Source organism: Trachemys scripta, chromosome 17, assembly GCF_013100865.1.
Source record: "Trachemys scripta elegans isolate TJP31775 chromosome 17, CAS_Tse_1.0, whole genome shotgun sequence".
NCBI classification, from domain to species: Eukaryota; Metazoa; Chordata; order Testudines; family Emydidae; genus Trachemys; species Trachemys scripta.
In genome coordinates, this window is record NC_048314.1 from 1,489,630 (window position 1) to 1,516,169 (window position 26,540).

General features: G+C 51.5%; 1 protein-coding gene and 1 pseudogene across 1 annotated transcript; both read right to left on the bottom strand.

Moving 5' to 3' along the window:
- The window catches only part of LOC117867167, a 658,956-nt pseudogene that overhangs the window by 626,821 nt on the left and 5,595 nt on the right, over positions 1-26,540 (bottom strand).
- Positions 14,362-18,088, bottom strand: LOC117867169 (maestro heat-like repeat-containing protein family member 1). Its single transcript, XM_034751991.1, has 7 exons — positions 17,504-18,088; positions 16,998-17,101; positions 16,519-16,639; positions 16,121-16,200; positions 15,593-15,698; positions 15,289-15,384; positions 14,362-14,659 (listed from the first exon to the last, which is right to left on the bottom strand). Exons 1-7 carry the CDS (start codon positions 17,525-17,527, stop codon positions 14,540-14,542), a joined length of 651 nt encoding a protein of 216 aa, XP_034607882.1. The 5' UTR covers positions 17,528-18,088; the 3' UTR covers positions 14,362-14,539.

Genomic DNA, 26,540 nt, shown 5'->3' on the forward strand with positions numbered 1-26,540 from the left:
GTCATTAGATCTTCACACTATAGTTTGCTTTGTTATAGGCTTTGTTCCTTTCTTTGTCTGCCATTTTCCACACCTCATTCCACCATGGAAGTGAGTTTTTAGTTGTGTGGTACTTCAATATCTTAGGTACAGCTACAGTAGCTGCTACTATTAATCCCTTTATTACCTAGTCATTGAAATTCTCTATGCCATCACCTACATAATGATTATTCACAAAATCAGTACAAAAAGAACAAGGAGTACGTGTGGCACCTTAGAGACTAACAAATTTATTAGAGCATAAGCTTTCGTGGGCTACAGCCCACTTCTTCGGATGCATATAGAACATATATTGAAGAGATGTATATACATACATACAGAGAGCATGAACAGGTGGGAGTTGTCTTACCAACTCTGAGAGGCCAATTAAGTAAGTGAAAAAAAACTTTTGAAGTGATAATCAAGCTAGCCCAGTACAGACAGGTTGATAAGAAGTGTGAGAATACTTACAAGGGGAGATAGATTCAATGTTTGTAATGGCTCAGCCATTCCCAGTCCTTATTCAAGCCTAAGTTGATTGTATCTAGTTTGCATATCAATTCCAGCTCAGCAGTCTCTCATTGGAGTCTGTTTTTGAAGTTTTTCTGTTGTAATATAGCCACCCGCAGGTCTGTCACTGAATGACCAGACAGGTTAAAGTGTTCTCCCACTGGTTTTTGAGTATTAGGATTCCTGATGTCAGATTTGTGTCCATTAATTCTTTTGCATAGAGACTGTCCGGTTTGGCCAATGTACATGGCAGAGGGGCATCGCTGGCACATGATGACGCAAATAAATTTGTTAGTCTCTAAGGTGCCACAAGTACTCCTGTTCTTTTTGCGGATACAGACTAACACGGCTGCTACTCTAAAATCAGTACACTTACTTGTAAATAGCTCCCAGTTAGCGTTCTTAAAATTCCAGGTGGGTAAAATTTTCTATTACCTTCAACCTTACCTTGCCCTTGAAAAGTAAAAATGGTAGGGAAATGAGCATTCCCCATTCTTTCTTCCTTATATATTTTTCTAGTTGTATCTATTTGCAATATCTGCTATTATAATTCCCAGATCTAAGCAAGAAAAACTATCATCTGTTGCATTAAATCTATAAAATCATGATTGGTGTGGAGAAAGTAAATAAGGAAGTGTTATTTACTCCTTCTCATAACACAAGAACTAGGGGTCACCAAAGGAAATAAATAGGCAGCAGATTTAAAACAAACAAAAGGAAGTATTTCTTCCCACAATGCACAGTCAATCTGTGGGACTCTTTTTGAGAGGATGTTGTGAATGCCAAGACTATAACAGGGTCCAAAAAAAGAACTAGATAAGTTCATTGATGGCTATTAGCCAAGATGGGCAGGGATAGCCTCCGTTTGCCAGAAGCTGGGAATGGGCGACAGGAGACGGATCACTTGATGGTTACCTGTTCTGTTCATTCCCTCTGGGGCACCTGGCATTGGCCACTGTCAGAAGACAGGATACCGGGCTAAATGGACCATTGGTCTGACCCAGTCTGGCCGTTCTTATGTTCTTAGCTGGGGTGCCATCATTTAAATTGTTGTCATCAAACTTTTCTGAGCATGTACCATGTTTTCCAGTTATCTTACTTTTTTATGACTATTTAGGTCACCACATATAACATATAGTCTGTCATAGGGTCCACTCACTCACTCACTCACTCTCCTCCTGCTGGCCATCCTGGGGATTAGCTCTGCCAGTTGGTGTGTCCTCATCAGGTGGTGCTTATCCCATTGTCCTCTCACCTTGCAGACTTGCCTCACTCCAGGAACTACACCATCATCTTCATGACTTGGCCCTCCAGCTAGGTCACTCAGTGTTCCCCCCTTCTGGGGTAGCAAAGTCCCTTCTCCTTAGCAGTCCTAAGGAGCAACTGCAGACTTCTCTGCAGTCCCCAAACACTCCTACCACTTGCCCAGGAGTAACTGCCCTTTCCCAGCCACCCAGCTCCTGGGCTTTCTAGGCCACACCTCTTCCTGCCCAGCTGAGCCTCATTTACTCAACTCCCTGCTCTTGGCTCCTCCCCCAGGTGCAGCCTGGGCAGTTAATTGGCCTACCTGGCCACTTTAACCCCTTTCCTCTTTCATGCTGAAGGACAAAAAGGAGTTTCTGAAAGAGAGGAAAGGGCTTGTAGGGGGTGTACGAGGAGAGGGTTCACCAGATGCAACAAGAAACTGCCAGACTTAAGCTCCAAGTCAAAAAAGCAATGGAAGAAGAGCAGAAACTGTATCCTCTTGAAAGTCCAGTTTATAACAATGTTGGTCTGTTGTATGACTCTGAACAGTTGTCTGTGTTTAACCAGTTTTGCTATGGCTAGGGAGAGGGGGACTCTAACCTGGGAAAGGTGGCAAAGAGCTGTTTGTCTGTGAGTGAAGTTTATGAATGTTTGTCGAATGTCTCAGAAGTGAATCTGGAATTAGATCAAGCACAGAAAGAATTCATTAGTCAGGAAAAAGTTTCTCAGGAGCAGATTAAAGTGGATGGTCGGATGAAAGCCCTAGCGGAGGAAGGAAAGGGGAGATTTTTGATGGGTGATGGATTGTTGGCTAATACAGCTTAAAAAAGGAAACCTGAAAAAGGTGACTGTGGTTTGCTGGAAGTAGCTCAGTGTAGTGCGGAGAACAGCAGTTTACCTGGTAAAGAAGCTGCCCCACTCTCCTGGTATTTGTCTGTAACCAGCCCTGTGTGCTGGGACAAGGGAGAGGAGGATGAGGAAGGCAGGGAAAGTTTGCATAAGCCTAGACAGCCTTGTGAGCTGATGACTTTGTCTAGTCAGCAGTTTGGGAAGGCCAGGAGAGTGGAAGACGAGTGTCCATATACCTTACCTGTTATCTGTGTGGAGAACTGTGACAGGGAAGGAAATGTGCCTGTGTCTGTTAAGGGTATTGACTTGCCTATGGAGGGAGTTACCCCAATCTCCAAGCAGTTGTCTGTGAACAGCCCTGTGTGCTGGGACAAGGGAAATGAGATCCCAAGCTGTGGGTCTGGTAAAGGGGAATGTTTCTCCAGCTCCTCTTTGTCTATGAAGCAGACAGAAAGTGCTTCTCAGTTTATGCTACTTGACAATTTATCAGTGGTCCCAGAATTGGTTCTGGATACAGCTAAAGCCCAGAAAGGGAATGATTCTAAGTTTGTGTCTGCTAGGGAGAATAGCACTGTAACTAGGTGGCATCCACTTAGTGTCCTAGCAAATTCTGGTGCTTGTATCTTGCCTGTTGCTAATGTGTCACTGGGAAAGGGTGTAGCAACTCTGTCTGATCAGGGTGATACCCTATGTGGGGCACAAGGAAAGCACAAAGATGATTTGATTGTGTTACCTACTGGCAGTTGGAAAACTTGTAGCAAGAAGGAAAAGATTCCTGAACTTGTGTGTGGCAAAGGGAAGGAGAATGCTTCTGACTTTTGACTATGAAATATAGTAGTTTGCCTGAAAGGGGATTAGGTAGGAATCCGCTGGATGGGCCAAAAGTGATTCTGGATGTAATGGAAACTCCGGAGCAATGCTTCTGTGGAGCAGGTAAAGGTGAATTGGTGCTTAGAAAGATTCCTGAAGAGAAAAATTTTCAAGGTAGTCTTTGCAAGCAGTTTGCTGCAACTGAAGGGTGTGGAAGTGATTTGATCAAAGAAGTTTCAGTTCCTAACAGCCAGAAATTTTGTGTTGTGAATGGATCCACTGACTTTCCTTTGGAAAGATCCAGTGTGGATCTCAGATGAAGTAAAAGCCATTAGAGAGTTGGACAGCCCCATAACCAAGTGGCAGAGCTTGACCAGTTTGTTGGAAAGACAAGGTTGTTGAGAGAGGAATGTCTCCATGCTAATTCAGTGGACTTAACATCTGATTCCATATGGAAGCAGAGGTTGGTAATGAAAGGACAACAGAACTTTGCATCTAACATGCTAGTAAATATGGATGGTATCTCTTTAAGACAGAGTCCAGCCTTAGAATTGGTAACAGTTAAGGATCTGAAAACTGGTAAAGGGCTCCTGTCTATTTGGATGCAAATTAACTGGCTGACAGGAAGAAGAAAGACTTGCTCCTAGCTGCTAGCAAAGAGAGCACACCCAATCAGCCAGTGGATTCTGTTTAAGCAAGAGAAATCAGGGTTTGATCCTTCAGGACAAGGAGGAAAGCGAGAACTTAATTTTGCAAAGGGACGTCACAGGGTAACCCTAAAAGGCCCAAACCCCAGTGGTATTGAACCAAAGGTGTGACATGACAAAAATGATTGTAGATGGACACTTGCAATGGATTTGTTGTTATTGCTAGTGGTGATTTTTGTAGCTAATGTGTTGTTATTACCAGAAACGGTAAAAATGTACAATGTGCCTAATCTTTTGGGAAAACCCGTAACATGTTAAGAGTGATACATAAGAACACACTTTATGTTAAAAGACCTTGTGATACAGATGTTTCTCAGTTAGTGCCTGTAAACAGTCTCAAAACTTTTCTCAGGAGAAAAGACATTCCACCAGACCTGATGTGTGGTATGAAAAGGGAAACTGAGGCACACTACCATATTGCTTTCACGGCTAAATGCCAAGATTCCTATACTATGGACAACATTCATATCTACATTGTCTTGATATTAATTGGGTTCCAAACGTTTGCCAGAACTTGTATGGATAAAGTAGCTATTTTCATTAGCTCTTGGCAAGATCACATCAGACATACAGGACCCATGCTGCAAGAGCAGATCCAATCCACTATTGTTCTAACCAAGTTTTACCTTGAGTTTGTAAAAAGATTCAATCATGTTATTGAACATGACTTTGACAAACCATTTCTATTATACACTGATACGGCTTCTAATCCCATACTGTAGTAAGACAGAACCAAGGATGGGGAGCTCTTGGGATGCAGTCAGCGATGTTTGTGTCATCCCTTCCTGCATCAGTTTTTTGTTGGGGGTGTGACGTTATTGACATGAACTGTGACCGTATAGATCATTGTTGCAACCAAGGTCCTATAGTTGCACCAAATCTTGTACAAAGGAGGTTAAGTGAGGTGTCTATGAAAAGGTTTTAATTTGCTGGTTATGATTATGCTGCCTGTATGTGTGTATCATTTTTGTATTTGAAGTTATAAGTATTGGCTATGTACCTGTATCTCAATGCGTTTGATTCTAAGTAGCATTAGTGAAGCATTTGATCAGCTTCGTGAGAAAGGAATTTTCAGATTAAGTGCCCAATCAAGAAACACTGAACTGACAATGGACCTTGGGAGACTCCAATCCACAGATGAGAAGCCTTCTTGGGAATGTTCAAGGTAGCATGTGCGCGATGGCTGCTCTACCTGTAAAGAACTGAGTCATACATGGACACGTGACTCCAAACTCCACCTTGCTACTGTGATTTTCCACAGTAAGAACAAAGGGGTCCTTCCACATGACAGAGGATATAAAAGGCCCTGGAAACCCCTCCATTTTGTCTTCAATCCTGCTTCTTACCTCTGAAGGAACTTTGCTATAAACTGAAGCTCTGAACAATGGACTGAATGACCCATCCAAATCTGTGGATGTACTCCAGAGTCTTGATTTGTGCCTGTAGTTTATTCCATCACTGCTACAAGCCTGAACCAAGAACTTTGCCATTGCTGTATGAAATTGATTCCTTTAACAATTTTAACTCATCTATATTTCTTTGTATTTATGAATAAACCTTTAGATTTTAGATTCTAAAGGATTGGCAACAGTGTGATTTGTGGGTAAGATCTGATTTGTATAGTGACCTGGGTCTGGTGCTTGGTCCTTTGGGATGGGGAGAACCTTTTTCTTTTACTGGGGTATTGATTTTCATAACTATTCATCCCCATAAGGAGTGGTGGTGGTACAAGGGAACTGGAGTATCTGAGGGAATTGCTTGTATGACTTTGGGTTAGCCAGTGGGGTAAAACGTAACTCCTCTCTGTTTGGCTGGTGTGGTGTCCTTAAGGACACCCAGCCTTGGGCTGTGACTGCCCTGCTCCAAGCAATTTGTCCTGAATTAAGCAGCAGAGGGTCCTGTGGCACCTTTGAGACTAACAGAAGTATTGGGAGCATAAGCTTTCGTGGGTAAGAACCTCACTTCTTGCATCTGAAGAAGTGAGGTTCTTGCCCACGAAAGCTTATGCTCCCAGTACTTCTGTTAGTCTCAAAGGTGCCACAGGACCCTCTGTTGCTTTTTACAGATTCAGACTAACACGGCTACTCCTCTGATACTTGTCCTGAATTGATACTCTCAGTAGTGTCCTGCCAGAGGCTGCATCGTTACAGGGGTCCTCCAGGATGTCAGCTGGCAAGTCTCTGAAACTCAGGACGCGCTACCTCCGCTAGGGGAAGTATATAACGCACACACCTTCTGGGTGTGGTGGTGTGTCCCAGCTAGTGGGGGGGGGGTGGGAGGGGGCAGAGGGAGAGAGAGAGAGAGAGAGAGTGTGTGTGTGTGTGTGTGTCAGTCTGCTCTACAGCCTTAGCTAGCAGCCCGTTGGCTTTTAGCTCATGCGGTAGAAGCTCATGCCCTAAACTCCAGAGGTTCCTGGTTCGATCCCAACGACCGGGGTCTGCAGCATTACAGAGGCAGCTGCCACCCCAAAAGGGAGAGAGCTGCCATGCCACGCCCGGCCGTGAAGAGGTGCCAAGCAATGAGTTGACACCCTTCAGAGCGTCCTGTGATTGACTGCAAACTTTGGACAATAGCGGGGTGGTAGGAAGTGTCAGAGTGTTGCCCGCAGAGTGTCCTGGGTCAGAGTCCAGTGGGAGGCCCTGGGCTCCCCCACCATCCACCGCGCCCTTCTCCCCCTCCCATGTCGAAGGGCCAAAACCCTGACCACTAGGCAACATCCCCACGAGCGAAGGCCATCATGAGGCGTCCCGCTCTGAAAGTTTGCAGAGGACGCGAGGGCAGAAAGGGGAGAGAGGATGAGGGTGGTTCTTGGGGAGAGCGGGAGCCTTATGGAAATCTCTTGTTTACCGCCATCTACCCAATGATCAGACCATTGATGCCTAGGACGTTCCCTGACATCTTGCACTTGATTGGATCTAGATTTTAAAACTGTTACCACATTTACAGATGCAGAAATGTCAGTGAGTTGAATGGAAGGCCATTGCAAGCTCAGCTAATTATGCAATGTGGCTCCAGCCCCATTTTCATTCACATTGTTCTGTTGAGTGTTTTTCTCCAAAACACTTTCACTAATCATTTTGGTCAGCTTTGGAAAGTTAGCCCTGTTAGTGCACCAAATATCAGTATTGCTGGTTGGGACTGCCCTCTATTGGTCATAAGAGCAGCCATACTGGATCAGACCAATGGTCCAGCCAGCCCAGAATCCTATCCTCCCACAGTGGCCAGTGCCAGGTGTCCCAGAGGAAATCAACAGAAAAGGTAATCATCAAGTGATCCATCCCCTGTCGCCCATTCCCAGCTTCTGGCAAACAGAGGCTAGGGACACTTCAAGAGCATTGTTTCGTATCCCTACCCATCCTGGCTAATAGCCAATGATGGACCTATCCTCCGTGAACTTATCTAGTTCTTTGTTGAACCCTGTTATAGTCTTGGCCTTCACAACATTTTTGGGCAAAGAGTTTCCCCAGGTTGACTGTGTGTTGTTCGAAGAAATACTTCCTTTTAAACCTGCTACCTATTCATTTCATTTGGTGACCCCTACTTCGTGTGTTATGAGAAGGAGTAAATAACACTTCTTTATTCACTTTCTCCACACCCATCATCATTTTATAGACCTCTATCCTATCCCCCCTTAGTCATCTCTTTTCCACGCTGAAAACTCCCCTCAGTCTTATTAATCTCACCTCATACGGAAGCTGTTCTATACTCCTAATCATTTTGGTTGCCCTTTCCTGTACCTTTTCCAATTCCCATATATCTTTTTGAGATGGGGAGACCAGCTCCAGTATTCAAGATGTGGGCATACCATGGATTTATAGAGAGGCAATATTACATTTCTGTCTTATTATCTATCCCTTCCCTAATTCTTTCCCAACATTTGGTTGGTTTTTTTGACTGCTGATGCATATTGAGTGGATGTTTTCAGAGAACTCTCCACAATGACTCCAAGATCTCTTTCTTAAGTTGTAAGAGCTAACTTAGACCCCATCATTTTAGATGTAGAGTTGGGATCATGTTTTTCAATGTGCATTATTTTGCATTTATCAACCTTGAATTTCATTTGCCATTTTCTTGCCCAATCACCCAGTTTGGTGAGCTCCCTTTGCAAAGTGCGACAGTCTCTTTTGGACTTAACTAACTTGAGTTGGTTTGTATCATCTACAAATATTGTCACTTCATTGTTTACCCCTTTTTCCATATCACTTAGGAGTATGTTGAACAGTGCTGGTCCCAGTACTGTTCAACTCTCTCCATTCTGAAAAGTGAACATTTAGTCAAACCCTTTCTTTCTTGCCTTTTAACCAGTTACCTATCCCAGAGACGACCTTCTATTTTATCCCATTTTGCTTCAGAGCCTTTGGTGAGGGACCACATCAAAGGCTTTTTGAAAATTTAAGTACACTCGATCCACTGCATCACCTTTATCCACATGCTTCTTGACTCCCTCAAAGAATTCTAGTAGATTTGTGAGGCATGATTTCCCTTTACAAAAACCATGCTCACTCTTCCCTTACAAATTGTGTTTATCTATGTGTCTAATAATTCTGCTCTTTAATATAATTTCACCCAATTTGCCTGGTACTCATGTTAGCATTAGTGGCCTGTAATTGCCAGGAGCGTCTCTGGAGCCTTTTTTAAACATTGGTGTCATATTAGCTATCCTCCAGTCATCTAGTATGGAAGTTGATTAAAGAACAGGTTACATACCACCGTTAGTTTGTAGTACTGGAATTTCACATTTGAGTTTTTTCAGAACTCTTGGGGGAATGCCATCTGATTCTGGTGACTTATTCCTGTTTAATTTATCAATTTGTTCCAAAGCCTCCTTACCGGTCCTTACTGAATACAGTCAAGTCAGGATCAGTGGCCCCAGAGCAACCATGAACATCCAGTCCAGTGATCAGTTCATCTTTATCCACCACAAGGAAGCCCACAATAGAGTCACTGTACAAAACCTGCTATTAGAAAAGTATCTATAATTTTAAAAAATCTCCAAGGATGATTTACTCCTGGCTACGTGAGACCTCCCCTGTCTGTCTCCCAATAGGAAGACCCCCAGGCTAACCTCATTTCTTCCCACAAGTCACAGACAGGTGCAAAAGGAGAAATGTTTCCTGCTCTCTGGTTTGGATTCAGTGAACTGTACCAGTCCCACACCGGTTCCCCTGCTGCACTGAGTTAGTTAGTTAGCAGATTGATCCCTGTCCATTCGAGGTCCCGGGGTTCTCAATGAGCAAGAACGTCAAACAGGTTATGATGTGTCTAATGCAGGGGTCCTCAAACTTCATTGCACTCCGACCCCCTTCTGACAACAAAAATTACTGCATGACCCCAGGAGCGGGGACCGAAGCCTGAGCCCTCCAGAGCCCCACCACTCCAGGTGTGTGGGGGGAAGCCAAAGCCCGAGCCCCCCCACCTTGCACGGGGAGGCCAAAATCAAAGCCCAAGAGCTTCAGCCCCAGATAAGGTGCCTGCAACCTGCCCAGGGCTGAAGCCTTCAGGCTTTGGCTTTGGCCTCAGGCAGTGGGGCTCGGGCTTCAGCTTTGGCCCCAGGCCCCAGCAAGTCTAAGCCAGCCCTGGTGACCCCATTACAATGGGGTTGCAACCCACTTTGGGGTCCTGACCCACAGTTTGAGAACCGCTGGTCGAATGTGAAGTGTCACCCTGCCCAGCGACACTAACATTCCAGTCACACACATTGTCCCACTGGGTTTCCCCATTTCCCTTCCCCAGGGAGAATTTCTGACTCCTCTTCCGTATTGCCCAGATTCCAGTGCCAAGAGCAGTGCTGCTTCCCTTCACGAGTGATGTCTTGCAGGGCCCATACACCGCAGCAAAGCATTCCCATGAGTCCACACTTGGGTTAACCCATCCTGCAGTATCTATAAGCCAGGGAGAGACTCCACCTCGTGTGTCCCTTTCTTCCCTCCCTGGGAAGGTGCTGGGGGAGAAAGAGAACGTGTGCCCAGGGCAGAGGCAGCATGGGAGTGCTGGCATTGCAGCATGCTCTCCAGGAACCCTCAAGCATTCCCGATCAGCTCTGCAGCATCAGAACAGCAGCGCCTGGATTGGAGCAAGGGAAAGGCCTGTTTGCCACAGAATCCTTCCCTGCGGCCCGGGGCATTTAGAGCAGAAACCCCTGTGGGAGTTCATGTTGCTCTAAAAAGAGCTGCCAAGGGGTGTGCAGCTTTTTGACAACACCACGCAAAGTGATCTGTTTGTAGAGATGCCTAAAGCCCTGCACTGACAGGTGGCTCCTACCTAGTCCAAAGTAACCTGCCGTACTCCCGCACAAGAGCCATATGCACAGGCAACACTGCAAGCGACCCCCAGGCCTCTCTATTTCCATGACCACATGCATCGTGTCCTTTTTCTGGTGGCTAGTCCAGAAAAAGAGGACAAGAGCCCACTACTGTGACCACCTCAGGGATTTGTTGGGTTGAGATCAGCTGGTAGAAGCATGCAATAGTGACAGGATCTGGGACTTCAAGCCCCTAGAGTGACCTCTTACCTTCATAGACCTGCCCTTTCATCAGACACCGCTATTGTAAAGTTTAGTGTGATAGTAAGAGACCCCGTTTCAACCCTTCACCACACAAGACAAAGCCGGCAGTATTCATCATCAATTCTTTATTTCGACTCTCCTGGCTCCCAAAGGCTTTTCCTCCCTACAGCCGCCAGCCACCTTCGAGTTCTCCCTCTTCTCGCCCCGGCTCTGCTCACTTGATTGCAGCCGCTCAGCGGATGGTCCAGCTTTGCTCTTTCACTTCCGTTCTTCTTCACTTCTGTGCATGGCTCATTTGCCATTGAGCAGCCGGATGGAAATACCTGAGTGCTCTGTCTAGGCACACAGGCCCAGCAGCTAAAGCCAAAGCCCCACTGAGAGCAGTGGGAAATTAGCCTGGAGTGTCAGGAGTGGAGGCTTGGCCCATGGGCACCCCAGGCACTGCAGCTGCTGCCACCTACATGGCGAATCCTCCAACCCATCGCCAAAGGGCTCTTCCACATTCTGCAAACTGGCCTCACGGGCTGACTGTCTCGGAGAACAGAAACTCTGTGTTAGAGCAGGAGAGTCTCTTCCCACGGCTCCCAGAGGGTCACAGTCAAACACCTGCGAGTCTCTTGGAGGCTCTCAAGGAGTTCCCTGCTCAGTCACTTGGCCCCCACTAGCAATGGTCGCTGGCAGTGGCATTGCACAGGGGAGCTCAGCAGATGGTCCCTTCTATGGCTTCCTGAGTAGGAGGGAGATTGGTCTTCTCATTTAAGGCCTAGCTGTCAGAGTCAGGGCTCCTGGGTTCTCTGGCTTTGGAAGTGGGTGGGGTCTAGTGGTTGGAGCTGGACTGGTATCAGTACCATGCTTCCTTCCTGCCTCTGGCAGTGACATTGTGGGTGACCTTGCAGCCAGTTGCTTTCCATCCCTGTGCGCCAGCTAAGAGAGCTAATACTGACCCCCCTCAGAGGGGCTGGCAGGGGTCACTACCGTAATGACTCAAGTTGGAGTGAGTTGTGCTCTTGGCAGCGAAGGGCCCAGATTCAGTCCCCATGGATGCCCAAGGTGTCTGTATGTGGCCATGGTTTGACTCACCTAGTATTACAGGCTGTTTAGCCCGGTCCTGGCCATGTGTGGTGCATCTGCTCCTGGCCCTCTCTGGCACACACCGCACCCCCAACTCAGCAGCTCCAGCTACCGAAGGGAGCAAGAACCAGAGGCCTTCCTGCTCCTGGGACAGAGGAGTAGGTTGATGATCTACCTGGATGTGAGCGTTGGCCTTCCCCATGCCCAGGGTCTAGACTCCATTCAAGGCAGCGCACAGGAACTGCGACTCCTATTCTGGATCTAGGGGCGATTTCAGTTTGCTGGCAGGAGACTGTATATGAGGCCTTGCAGTTGGGGGGTGACACAGGCACTAACATGGGCATGGGAGTTTGAGGTACAGGGCAGAGGCCTGTGTGGGGCAAGGAGGGCAGGGATTTGGGAAGCAAGAGCAGAGGATCAAACCCTTTCTTAATGTGGGTCGGGATGATCCCCATTTCACAGATGGAGAAAGTGAGGCACCAGGTGGGAGAGTGACCTGGCCAGGATCACGTTACCGATCGGTGGCAGGGCTGCAGACAACCCATTCCCTGTTCTCCTCACTGGACCCTGCTGCCCCTCCTGTATGACCCTCCTGCCATCCTCTCCCACAGGCCACCCCCACCACTCTCCAATACCAGGCTGTTTCCATAATGGAAGCAGGCTTGTAACAGACTTCACTCATCGATAGGGAATCTTGTCCTTTATAGTGACCTCCAGTGCCAACACCCATCCTTGTATGGGAAGCTCCTGCCACCTCCCCCTCAGCGCCCCTGACAGCTGTTCCACCTCCAATCCACAGCTCAAGTTCTCAGACCCCTCTCCTCCACCCCCACCCAGGTTGGGCAGGGAGCGGGCTCTAGCGGGGGGGCAGGAGGGATTCTGGCAGCAGTGAATTGGGATGTGGGGAGGTTGAGACCTTTCCCCAAGTCACCTCAGCCACTAATGCTGAAGCCACAGGATGGCAGTCCTAGTCCACGAAAGCTTATGCTCTAATAAATTTGTTAGTCTCTAAGGTGCCACAAGTACTCCTGTTCTTTCTGGTGAATGGGGCGGATCGGCAGCCCCGGCTGACTGAATCCTCCCGTTCTCTCCAGAGCGGGTCCTGCCCTGCCAGCAGCAGGACAAGCTTCTCCCACCCATGTGCCTCAGCCCTTCCTGGTCAGTCACCATCACCCGTCAGTCCTCGGCCTCCCAGGCTGCCAGTGATGGGAGCAACTCTGGGTGGTGGCTCGGGTGACACTAGGCCACTGGGAACTGGGTGTGGCTCTGTGGGACAGGAGAGGCTCGCAGAGGGCACTTGGGAGACTCTCCTGCCATTCCCAAGAGCGATAGCACCCTGTCCTAAGAACATAAGTCTGTGCTGAGGCAATGCTTGTCATTAATTAGCCTGGCTAAACAGCTGGGCTGGAGCTGCTCTGGGGACAAGCTGGCTCCCTCCTGCTCGTGGAGGTGAATTAAGCTCCCTTCCCAGTTCCACCTGCTCTCACTCTCATTCCCCACCAGGCTCCTTGCTGCCAGGCCAGTGAATGGCCACAGGATGGGGATGGGGCCTGGGCCCTGCCCCGATCTCCTGAGTCTAATGCAGCTGCTCACCTTGTCCCCCATCAGCTGCTGGGCTTCCCTCAGGAGGGAGTAGGTGAGGAGCAGCCCAGCCTGGCTGACCTGCAGCAGGGACTCGTGGGTGGCCAGCACTGCCATGCGGAAGAAGAACCTTCTCTGCCCCTCTGAGAAAAACTTGCCAAAGACCTAAAACCAACAGGATGTTATGCATTAGCAGATTCCCCAGAGCCAGGCTTCACGTCCTGGGGCTAGAACGGCATCTCCATCTAGTGGCCCCAGCAGACAGCCACTGCAGGGGAGCCAGCCACCCCCACTCCCTGAGCTGTCTCATGTCCTGGCAGAGTGTCCTTACCTCCCCCACCCTGGCTGTGTTCCTGTAGCCCAGGAGCCTGCTGTCCTGGTGCCAGTCTCAGCAACACAGGTCTTCAGCCTCATGGATGGTCAGCCCTGGGAGAGAGACACACACACATTTGTCATTCTAGTTGCAGGGCTTGTGTCCTTCCAGTCCCATTGGTGGCTGCACAGTGGGCAGAGTCCTCGCTGCGTGCCTGGCCCAACAGAATTGCACGGGGTGGTGTAGAACATAGAAAGCGATCGAGACTCATCCTCCAGCCGGGGTCAGTCTGAGAGAAATTGGCTGGGGTCCCAGTCTCACTCTTCTAGCAGGTGCCATTTCCCAGCTGGGTTCCTTACCCCTCTGGTGCAGCAGCAGCTCATAGAGCCGGTAAACCCCCTCCCTGGCCTGCTGGCTGATGTCCTTGGCTGGGTCACCGACGAACAGAGCCAGCTGTGCCACGTGGTGACCCATCCTGGGGAATTCAGCTCAGTTCTAATGGACAGGAGAGGGAGAGGGGACTCCATCAGCATGTTCCTGTCTGCTCCCAGTCCCCCCGAGGCCAGGACTCTCCTTCCCCTCAGCCCCTCTGCAGGAGATGCTAGAGGATAGGAACTAGAGCCAGACCCCTAATTTCCTCTACCCCCCCAGGGAGCCTGGAGCACAGGGATGCGGATAGGGCTCTCCATGAGGACTTGTTTCCCCAGCTGCTCCAGGATGACAGGGAGGCATAAACCTGGAGCACGGTCCCCTTAAAAGCCCAGAGTCACCACTTAACTAGGACAAGAAGAACTTGACTCAAGCCAGGCTCACTCTCTGCTCTGACTCTGCCTCCCCAAGAGGAACACTCCTAACCCACAGCCCCTGCAGCAGCAGATCCTACAGCCCGTCGGAGCCAGCCCACCTACGCCTGGAGTCAGGAAGCTGGGGTCAGAGGTCACTTACGTCAAACTCAGGGAGGGTGATGGTGGATCTGAGCAGGGCCGTGCTGCTCCTAACGGCCCTGGCTCTCTCTTGTGACACCCTGGACACGATCCAGTAGTTAATGTGCTGTGGGGAAAGGAGACAGATCAGGATCAATGTGCAGGTGCAGTTGTTGTGTGAATGAGCCCCCACCCCCATCCCGAGGGGGCTGAGACATTGTGCGCAGGGTGGAATATCTGATACATTGATCGCAGAGCTTTAGAAGGGGATTGTTGCCTGCAGGATGATTCTTGAATCCTGCGGTCACATCTTGTCACTGTCTCTCTAGATTGGAACAATGGTCAGTGTCGGGGCTGGTCCCATCCTCCCTGCACTCCTGATACCTGAGCAATCCCCCCAGAAATCTCGGGGCCGTCAGAGACAAGGGCTGATTTTCTGGGGTTCTCCTGTTTCTCTAGGAAGGAGCCTGTGACTCTTGTCTGAGGACCATCTTCTGGATCTCCCAGGAGGGGTTCAGACTCTCACTCCCCAAGCCAGCCGGGGGCCCTGTGCTTAGTGCTCGACACAAGCAGGAAGAGCTCTGGCTTGAAGTCCCAGCTCCTTCCTCTGTCCTTCAAGGAGGAAGGGCCTGACACTGCACTGCACTGACTGCCCTGGCCAAGGACAGCGCAGTGGGGGCCCGGCTAGGAGGACAGACTGGAAAATGGATCTAAGAGTGAAGGTAAAATTTCCCCCACCCCTCTCATCGGGCTCACCTCCAAGATGTAGTGGAGCCTGTCGGTGTCTGGGGACTCTGCCAGCAGGTTCCGCAGCATGGCGTCCAGGAGGTCTGGCAAGACCCTGTACAGATCCTGAAAGCAAGGGAGAGCCATGGGTCAGAGTTAGGGAAACTGGGGCTACACCTGCCACAGGATGGGAAGAGGGGTCTCTGGGAAGCACTGGTGAGACCCCCAAACACATATCCTGGCTTCTCTCCTTTACATCCCACTGCAGGCAATTAGCAAGGATTCATGGCAGGATGACAGCTGGCTCTTCAATCCATGACTTTAGCTGATCTACCTGGACTTGGGTGGTGTCCTTCTCCGTGCCCAGTGTGAAGACGGCGTGCAGGGCAGCTCGGAGGAGGTGGGTCTCCAGCTCTGGCTCTAGGGCAGGTGTTATGGTGCTGCAAAGTGAGAGGAGCTGGTATTAGACTGTGCAGTGCGGGGATGGGACTTGCACCAACACGCATGTGAAACTGCAGGGAAATAGGCACAGGCTGGCGAGAATGGAAACTGAGGCACTGAGCCAGGGAATGACAAGGCCAAGGTTTCCCAGACAGACAGTGGCAGGGCAGGAATGGTGCCTGTTCCCTGGATCCTGCTGCCCCTCCTGTATCTGATCCTGGGAGTGAGCCTCTCCCCAAAGCCGTTGCAATGTTACTGGAGTGCAAAGAACAGCCCAGCTAGGAGAGAGTGAACCTTCCCCCCACCTCTGCCAGAGGAGCCACCCTTGGGCGGTGACCTGGGAGTGGGAGGGGCAGTGACTCCCAGCCCTGGGCCTGAGCAGCACTGGGGTTAGGGGAACCGGGCCGGAGGGTCTCGGTACCTGAGGTTGCCCACAGCAATCAGGGAGTTAGCGAGGACGGCGCCGGGTGGAGAGTTATCAGGCAGCTCCTCAATGAGCTCCTGAGAGACCCAAAGGAGACAAAGGAGAGTGTGAGATTCGGGCCTCACGGACACTTCCCAGTGAGGAGATTACACAGCCAGGGCCCCACACAGCCAGCAGGATCCCCCCCTCCACCTCCTCCCGCTCCTCCGATTCCTGCCCATTAGTGACCAATCTCCAAATTTCTCCTGTCTCTTTTCCCCCGTCTTCAGCCCCAGCAATTCTTGCCCTCAGTTGCCCCGCCAGCACCAGCCATCCCCCATCCATTGGCCCGGGGAGACCGCTGCCCCTCCCATGTCTGTCTTCCCCACAGCTGCTGGGCACCGTGTCTCGCTCACCACAATTCTCTCCACCACAGCCGCCTTGCAGCAGTGCGGCTCCAATGTGTCCTGCCCTCTCTGCTGTGCAGCGAGACGCGGGGTGGATGGCGTGCAGGAACACGAGCTGCTGGGCCTCCTCCTGCACCCACCAGGAGTGGGGTTAGGGGAGAGAGAGCCAGTTAGCCAGGGACCTCCCTGCCCCCACACAGCAGCTGCAAGACGGAGGCCTGAATGGGGGATAGTGGGAACCCACCCATTGTCCAAATCACCCACCACTCTTACACAAGCAGGGTCAGGAACTGGGCAGTGTCTGTGGGGGGAAGAGACCCCGGCTGGTGTGTGACAAACACCCCCACCTCTGGGGTCCCAGATCATGGAGGAGAAAGGTCCCCATTAGGGCTGGTGGATCATCAGGGACAAGACCCTCTGCAGGGGGTCAGGGTGCTGGGAAGGGGCAGGACAATCTCGGTTCCAGCACAGCTGGGGAACATTTGTACCTTTTCTCCACCCTGGAGCTGCTCTTGGATGTTATTGAGAACAGCCTCCTCTGTGGCCACATCCACCCATTCCTCCTCCTCGTCCTCTGAGTCCCTGGCGGTCCCTGCACCAGGGAGAGAAGGGGACAGGGTGATGCTTGGTGCCACTGAGGGGAAGGACAGGGGCATGGTGGGGCAATGTGCCCCCTTCCCACCTCCGGGACCCAGGGCAGATCGGGCCCCACACTCCCCACTCTCAGTGATGCCTTCAGCCCCCAACTCCTTCAGGAGCCCATAGCAAAGAGATCCCCCCACACTGTCCTGGACTCCCTGGGAGGTGCCTCCCCCCACCACCACAACTGGAGCACCAAGAACCAAAGTGGCAGCATCTAGTGTCAGTGGGGTTCATGTGGCTCAGGCCAGACCCCAGGCCGGGGCCGCGCCCCCATAGCACTGGTCGAGGGCCTGGCCCCAGGGAGTTCACAGCCCCCTCCTCACACCCCCCTGAGCCCAGCCTGGCTCCTCACCTGCAGCAAAGCAGCGGCGCCCATCGGCCTCGCTGCTGCCCGAGTCCCAGGCACTGCTGCTGTCCCATGGGGAGCGGGCCGAGCTGCTGGTGGTGGGACAGGGATCCTCCACCTCCTGCCCTGGGGAGGCTGGAAGGTCCTCACTGACCGGGCAGGGCGATGCCTCCTGCTGGGAATCAGGGCTGGGCTTCTGGGGCCGCTGCTGCCCACACAACAAGCCCCAGAGCCACCCTGCCCGGCTCCCCTCCTGCGCTGGGTCCTGCCTGCCCAGCCGCAGCCTGGCCCAGCTCCATTTCGGCCTGGCCTCTCCCACCTCGGCGCCTGCGCCGGGTGCGGGTTTTCTCCGCCAGAAGGCTGGGCACTTCCACCTCCTGGCCCGGCCGGGAGCTCCTTCCCCACCAGCGGGGACGGAGGAGCCGCTCTGCTCCTGGGGAAGATGGCAGCTGCTTCCCTCAGGCTCTGGGGCCACCTGCAGAGCCTTCTTCCTGAACCTCCTCAGGAGCCTGGCCATCCTGGAACCGAGCGGGGAGCGGGCGTGAGTCTGGGGTCAAGGCAGCCTCTCACTAACCAGCCTGTTTGGTCCCTCCCCATCCCTGCCCAGCCAGAGCAGCTCCTCCTCCCCCCACAGCGGTGCACGTAATGAAAAGTACACGCACTGGCAGGAGTTCATTGCATGATCTGCTCCCAACGTTCCCCCTCGTCATCACTGGAGCTGCAATGCCCGGGGAGTCTCCTCCTTTTCGAGCACTGGGCTCAGGGTCACACCAAGTGTCAGAGCCAGGGATTGGACCTAGCAGTCCTTATTTCCAGGCCCCTTCACTAACCCCTGCTGCACACTCCCTCCCACAGCTGGCAGTTACAACCAGGCCCTCATGTCCAGTCCCCCTGCCTCTAAGAGGGAGTGTGCTCTGCTGTAGTGACTGGAGCAGCCGATTTGGGGTCAGGACTCCTGGATTCCATTGCTGGTTTTCCTATTGACCTGTGGGTCTTGGGGTAAGTTGCTCCCCCCTCTAGGTTCTGTCCCCAGCAGTCAAATGGGGATTTCATACTTTCCTCCAGCAAAAGCTGCTCTGACAGTGCTAAGCAGCATCTGACCATTGGAGGTCGGAGCGCACTGCCCAGGAGGAGGAGTGTTTGGCTCTGGGCTTTCACTTCTGCCCAGTCTATAGAGAGAGGCCCAGCCATGGAGTTTGACCAAGTCTCCAATTTGTTAAGGGTGTTTTGAATTCCAATCCTGTGCTCCAAAGTCCTTGGTGTCATCTGCAAATTAAAGAAGCCCTCTCCACTCCATTTTCCAAATCCTTGATGAAAATATTGAATAGTACCAGACCCCGGACTGATCCCTGCTGGACCCACTAGGTACACCCTCTCAGTTGGACAGCCAGACATGGAGAAGGACTCTTGGAGTACGGGCTTTCAACCAGCTGTGCACACACATTCTACTAATTGCATATAGGCTACATCTCCCTAGTTTGATTGTGAGAATGTCCTATGGAACTGTGTCAAAAGCCTTATTAACACCAAGATAGATCACATCTACTGTTTACCTACCTCCACTATGCCCGTAACCCTGCCAAAGAAGGAGCTAGGATTGGTTTGGAATGATTTCTTCTTGACAAATCCATGCTCACTAGTCCTACGAACCAAATTATGTTCTAGGTGCTGACAAACTGATTGTTTAATAATGTGTTCCAGTATCTTTCCAGGTATGGAAGTGAGGCTGGCTAGTCTGTAAGTCCCAAGGTTCTCTTTGTTCCCCTTTTAAAGATTGGCCCTGTCTTCTTAATGGATGGGAAGATGTTCTTTTTCGGGGATCTCACACGAGAACTGGGGCACAGCACCTGGTTTGTTAAGGCCACAAAAATAGAGGGAGACACCACTTCTCTCCTCCTGGCAAAGAACCCCAGATACCTAAAAGAGTGGGACTCACATCCCTTCATGGGCTTTAAAAAAGACAATTGTTAAAATTTGGCCCCGACCACTTCTGATTTCCGCAGACTAGACATTTTAGCAAAGTTTAGAATAACTTGGTGCTCAACACCGTGAAACTCCCATTTCTCATTCACAAAGGGCTTTAACGCCCCTTACCTCACCCAGGCTCTCAACTGCCCAGAGTTCGAGAATTGTCCCTGTACCCATTGCACAGATAGGCAGCCTGAGGTACAGGGAAGGGAAGTGACCTACACAAGGGCCTACACAGCAAGGCGGTGGCAGAGCCAGAAAGAGAAGCCACCAGTTCTGACTCCTGTTCTAACAGACAGCAAACCCCCCTGAGGCCGGGATAGAGCCCAGGAATCGAGATGGTGGGGAAATTTCATTGAAACCGTTTCTCTCCGAAAATCCCATTCAGACTAAACCAGTTTCTTGAAATCATAACAAGTCAGATGAAAATTCTTTGCAAAAATATTTTGTTGCGAAACAAAAGCATCTCCTGTTTGTCACGGTGTGTTAAATTGTCTCGTCACACACAAAGAGGAGATACTTAGATCTCAAAAATTAGATAAGATTTTTCAGTCTGAGCTAAGTAGTTGCTGCTCTTAACAATTGCAAAATAATAAAATACAAATAAAATAGACTATTTCAGCTATTCTATTATGTCATAATCTGATCTGAATAAACATGATAGGACACCTCATCTTATGCACTACTCCTAGTGACACTCTCCAGTGGATCCCCATCCTCCACCCACTGTGAGGTAGGTAGGAGCGGGTTGTTATCCCTACATGAAAGAGAGAGAAGCTAAGGCTGAGAAAGGAGAATTGACTTGTCTTAGGTCACACAGCCAGTCAATGGCAGAGCTGGGAATAGGACCCAAGAGCCCTGATTTTCAAACTAACCCTCAGATCTTGAATTTCATACATTGAATGACCTGAATAAAGTGCTCTCAAATAAGTGCCAGATGGATCAGACTGAACAGGTTCCAAACCTCTCGGAGGCTCTTACCTTCTAAACAGGGACGTCTGTTTTCTGCGCCGCCGGAACCCGGGAGGGGAAGTGCCCGGCTGGCGGCTGGGGTCCGGAGGCAAGGGGGCTGCCTGAAGCCCATAGCGCTAGGGCAGCTCAGCTATTAAACAGAGTCGAAGAGTCAGGGGAGGAGCAGAGCCGCCGTGGGAGGGGAAGTGCCCGGCTGGCATTTTCCCAGACATGATCGGCTTTTTGGCAATTCCCCCCGGACGGGGGTTTGATTGCCGAAAAGCCGGACATGTCCAGGAAAAAACGGACGTATGGTAACCCTAGGGGAGTGGCTCCTCCCCCTCTGGGTCTGTAGGTGACCAATCCGCCCCACTATGTCTCCGGGGCCACCTGACATGGGGAATAAGCGGGGTGACGGGAGACGTGAGCTCGGGCCTGTGATCAGGGCTGAACAACAAACAGTTACGGAGCCCCAGCCCCTGGTTGGGGTGGGGCAGCAAAGAGTCTCTGGATCAGGCCTGCTCTCAGCCTAGGGAGCAAACAGTCGGGCCTCCTAGCTCTGGTGGGGGGCCGACAAGCGCAGGCGTCTTGCCTAAGGGAGGGGGAGGCTGCCACCCATGGCTTGGGGTGGCGGGGGGACGCAGGCGCACCCACTCCACTGTGTCCCGGCCCAGGGCCCTAGCAGTGGCACAGCAGTCTGCCTGTGGGTCAGCAGGGATCCCGATCGCAACGTGCTGACTCACTCGCTGGCAGCGTTGCAGCCAGACAGGGGTTGGCTACCCCTAGGCCACTTCCCAGGTCCCCCTCGGGGTGTACCTGGCTCTGGAGAGGGTCGTCCTGGTCACTGGGGAAGAAGGCCTCTGTCAGCGCTTGCAGCTCCTCCCTGCTTGGGTCTGTAAATGGCCCTGGCTAGCCCTCGGCTCCCTCAGGGTCTGCAGCAGCCTCCAAGCTCGGAGCTCACAGGAGGCGTCTGGCTCCTCCGGCACCTGCCTCCCAGCTGAGTTCTCCAGCCCGCCTTTTGTACTTCCGCTCTCCTGTATGTGCCAGCTACAGGGGCTTGCTGCCCACCAAAGGCCTGGCAAGGAGGGGACGCTCTGGATGGGGTAGTCCAGAGCACTCAGTGTCAGCCTAGCTCTGCTCCCATGGCGGGCGGGAGGGAAGGCACCGTTCTGTTGACCTGAGTGGGAGCAGAAGGAGGCCAGTGCTGAGCACATCTGCATAGGCCACCCAGTGTCTGAGAAATGCCACGATCCCCCAGGACTCGTGGCCTGTACCCGTAGTGCTGGGCAGCTCGCCAGCCCTGGAGACTGGAATTCCAGGTACCCGGTCCAGACCACACCCCCCACCGACGTGCCTCATGCGAAGGTGCAAATCCTGGAACAGCCCCAGCTGAAAGCACAATGCTGCTTAATCATGGGAATAAGGGGCAGCCTTGTAATGTACAATCAAAGGGGAAGCACATTCCCCTAAACTAGATATGCTGCACCCCTTCTGCGGGGCAGTAACTCGTCGCACGCCCTCTGGCGTACCCCTGCTATTGTTTGTAGCTGGGGGCGTTAGCCTCTTAGAAGAAATGTGGAGTCATATTGGTTTCTTGTCTTCAAAATCTGCCTCCTAGTGATTGCATGTGATTGTGCTTTCAGGGGGCAACACAGGCGAAAGGACAGCACAAATCAAGAGGTTCTTTTGGGTGAGGTTACCATGTAAGTTGGGAAGACAGGGAACAAATGCCTCCCTGCAGGGGCAGTGAGTGACAGTAACTGTGACACTGGGAGAGTTTAACTGTGTCTGTCTATTGTGGGAAGCAGGTACCAGGGCAGGACAGCGAGGGCACAGGAGACCAATTCACTCCCAAGAGTCTCCTCAGCATTGGCACCAGTGCCGGGGGGAGGCTGTAGCTTAGTAACTGGGGGAGAAATGCAGAGAGGAGCCCACGGTGGATGTAACCTCTCCCCGACCTCCTCTCTCTCCATCCCCCTTTCTGGCCCTGAAACCATCCAAGACTTGACAGGCCATTGGCTGCCTTCACCTACCCACTGCACAAGAAGGGGGTTGAATTCAGGGAGCGGCTCCAGGCCCTGGCCTTCATTGGGAGGGACAGTTCAGTGCAGGTAGCCTTCAGGGCTTTTGCACCAATGGCGCCTCCTGCAGAACGATGGTGAAACTAACCAGTGGGGAGATGATGATGTAAGTTACAAGTCTGAGCTGCCTCCCTGGAACAGCTGTGGGCACTGCATGTACCCCTAGCGTGGCACTCAGGGGCCCTGCTCCCTTACCTGCTGTCTGTGCAGCCCCTGCTCATGCAGAGCTCTCCTGTGTGGCTGGGCGCAGGGAAATCCGCCCTAACGGACACTGGAGACAATTGAGCTCAGTTGCTGCAGCCCTGTTCCTGCGTAATTCGCGCTACTTTGTCTCTGCCAGGCTCTTTTCTCCCCCACGACCACCCTGGTCCTTTCCCAGCCGTACGGGCCGTGCAGCTCCGTTCACAGCACTGGCTGTGGTATCCTCCTGGAGTTGGGACTCACTCTGCCCCATCTGCTACCATGTGCGCTGCAGGGGCAGGGCTGATTACGTCTAGCACCCCACGGCTCACCCCTTTCAGACCCCCCATTAGCTGTTAGCACCGTAGAGCCAGAGTGCTAGCCCCGTTCTCACTAATCACTGGTGACAGGGCACAGGGTCCAGTTCAGAAGCCGACTCCTTTAGCCCCCAAAGCCTTGGGGGAAGCCTGTGGTTCCGAGCGGTCCCATCCCTCATGCTCCTCAGGACACAGTAGTAACCCCCCTGCTGAGGGCCCTGTTCTGCAGCCCTTATGTTGGGCAGGCCGTGCGCTTGCAGCAGGAGACTTTGCTTGGCAGTGCGCCCCAGCGTAAGGGTTACAGACCTGGGGCCGCACTACTTGGAAGGTGGAGTCTTATGAGCAATGGGGTGTCCCAGCACTGACTCTCTCCCAGGACCCTGTTTCCTTCCTGGTCCTTTACACTCAGCCCTTCCACCTCCCGCTGACCCCCATTTCAGGTACGATCCCCCAAAGAGCACAAGGGTCAGATTTTTCTCCGAGCTGACAGCGTCTCCCATCCCACCACCCGCTTCAGCCCTAACAACAAAGTCACTTGCTTTAAGACTCCAAGGCAAAGTTTCTCTCCGGGGAGAGCTGGGTTGCGGGACTCAGGGGAGTAGGACAAATGGCCTTCATCGGTGGCCTCTTCAAAGGCAGTGGGCCAATGGCACTGGGACTGACCCAGAGTGGGGCTCGTTCCACCCCTCCCTGCCATACCCCAGAGTTCCACCCGGCGATTCTTCTGGTGCCCAGCCCTGCAACTCTTAGCTGAATTGTCCCATGCTTCACCTGTTCGTCCAGGGGCTCCTCCCCCTTCCACTACAGCCCTGCTTTACCCTGGGACAATGCCCAGCCTGGGGTGTAGTCTGTCTGCACGATCCCCACCAGGCACTGGCAGGAGCACTGCTTTACATTAAGGTTCTTTTGGTGATGGGCGAACCTTCCCCCGTCCTGCATTTCCAGTGTGAACAGCTGTAGATGGAAACCCAGACAGTAGAGATGGAGCAGGACTAATCGTGGTCACTTGGTCTGGCCCTCACCCTGTGTCTATACTGTACAAGTGTTGCAAACAGCAGGGGCATTTTCCTGCCCTGATATGATTTTGGAGATGTTAACGCTTGCTACGGCTTTCTCGCTGTATGGGTTGTGGGATCCATTGGAGCGGTCTGTGTTCTGTGTACAGGACAAGATGTGTAGATCTTTTATACCTCGCTGTATTACTGTAATTACAATTATTTAATCAATATAATGAATAAAAGCATTAAAGTACATCAAAAAAACATCACAATGAAACAGAGGATTGCTATGTACAGGGTGGGGGATTGCATGTGAGTGATGTTCGTCCATCGTTATCGATGAAGACCTCAACAACTCATTCTTTCGATGACCGGGCTCTGTACGTCCGAAGATGACCGATCAGTCCGATTCGGGCGTGGAACGTCCTGTCACACGTCGGGCAGACAGGTAATGACACTGTCGATGATGTACAAGCAGCTCTGGACTTGCGCAGCTCACGCTTTTTTTCAGCCTCAGCAATACGCCTCGCCTCAGAGGTATTACTGCCTGGGTGAATGAGGCTGCGCCATGCTGGACGGTTCAGGGTGAAGGTTTCCCATGTGGCGGTGTTGATCTCCAAGGACCTCAAAGAGGTCTTCAGCGTATTCTTGAACCGCTTCTTTTGTCCTCCATGGGAGCACTTTCCCTGAGTGAGTTCTCTGTAGAAGAGCTGTTTAGGAATAAATTCGTCTGACATTCTCACGACATGTCCGGCCCACCTGGTCTGGGCTCTCATCAGCAATGTGTGAACTGACGGCAGACTGGCTCTAGTAAGGACATCAGTATCAGGCACTTTGTCCTGCCAGCTGATTTTTAGAAGCTTTCGCAGACAGGAAATGTGGAAGTGATTGAGCCTTCGTGCATGACTCCGATAGACAGTCCACGTCTCGCAGGCGTACAGCAGAGTTGGAAGCACCACTGCTCGGTAGACCTTCAGCTTCGTTGGTAGGCTGATCCCTCCACGTTCCCAAATGCTGGAGCGCAATCGGCCAAATGCAGAGCTGGCTTTAGCAATTCTGCAGTTTACTTCATCATCGATTGACACTGCTCGGGAAAGGGTACTGCTCAGGTACATGAAGTGGTCCACTGTCTGAAGTCTCTGTCCATTTACAGTGATGGACGGTTCTGAGTACGGAGCGTGGGGAGCTGGCTGGTGCATTACCTCAGTCTTCTTGATGTTAATGGTGAGACCGAAGTTGCTGCATGCAGTTGAAAACTTGTCCATATTGGCTTGCATTTCTGGCTCTGTACTAGCATTCAGAGCACAATCATCGGCAAAGAGAAAGTCTCGAAGTACAGTTTCCTTCACCTTGGTGATGGCACGCAGTCGCCTCAGATTGAATAGTTTCCCGTCAGTTCTATACTTCATGCCTACTCCTTCAGAGCAGTGTTGAAAGGCATCAGTCAGAGTGGCAGAGAATATCATGCTGAACAAAGTGGGTGCTAAAACACACCCTTGCTTGACGCCGTTGGTGACTGGGAAGGCCTCAGATGTTTCACCGTCATCCAGGACACGAGCCATCATACCGTGATGAAATTGACGTACCGTTCGTATAAATCTGTCTGGACAGCCAAATTTCGACATGATCCTCCACAGGCCCTGGCAACTGACAGAGTCAAATGCTTTTGTGAGGTCCACAAAAGTTGTGTAGAGTTCACGATTCTGCTCTTGACATTTCTCCTGTAGCTGACGCACAGCGAAGATCATGTCAATAGTCCCACGTCCCTTGTAGAAGCCACACTGTGATTCTGGCAGTAAGCCCTTCTCCAGGTGAGCGATCAATCGGTTCAACAGAACCCGTGCAAGAACTTTCCCCGCTGTAGAAAGCAGTGAGATTCCACGGTGATTGTCGCATAGCTGGCGATTGCCCTTCCTCTTAGAGAGGTGCAAGATGGATGCGTCTCTAAATTCTTGTGGAATGGTTCCCTGCTTCCAGAAGGACTGAAACAGCTCAGTGAGTTTCCGCAGCAGCACGGGTCCACCAACTTTGTACACCTCTGCTGGTATGGCATCTGACCCTGGGGCTTTGCCACTTGACAGCTGATTGATAGCTTTCTTCACTTCGTCCTCTTCTGGTGAAGCATCCATTGACTGCAACCTGGGGCATCTTGTCAATGGCCTCATCACTGATGACTGAGGGGCGATTGAGAATTGCTTCAAAGTGTTCAGCCCATCTCTGGAGAATCTGCGTCTTCTCTGTAAGGAGCACAGTATCATCAGAGTTCAGAAGGGGAAAGCTCCCAGAAGACGGTGGACTATAGAGTGTGTTGAGGGCTTCATAAAACTGCTTATAGTCATTCCTGTCTGCATATGCCTGTATTTCATCTGCTTTGACGCTCAGCCACAAGTCCCGCATTTTGTGCAGTTGGTTCTGTACTGTTCTGCGAGCGTTGATAAAGGCAGTCTTCTTTGCCACTGAGGATGGATCGTTTTGATATGCATGATGCAGGCAGTGCTTCTCAGCAAGTAAGGCCTGAATTTCTGCATCATTTTCGTCAAACCAGTCT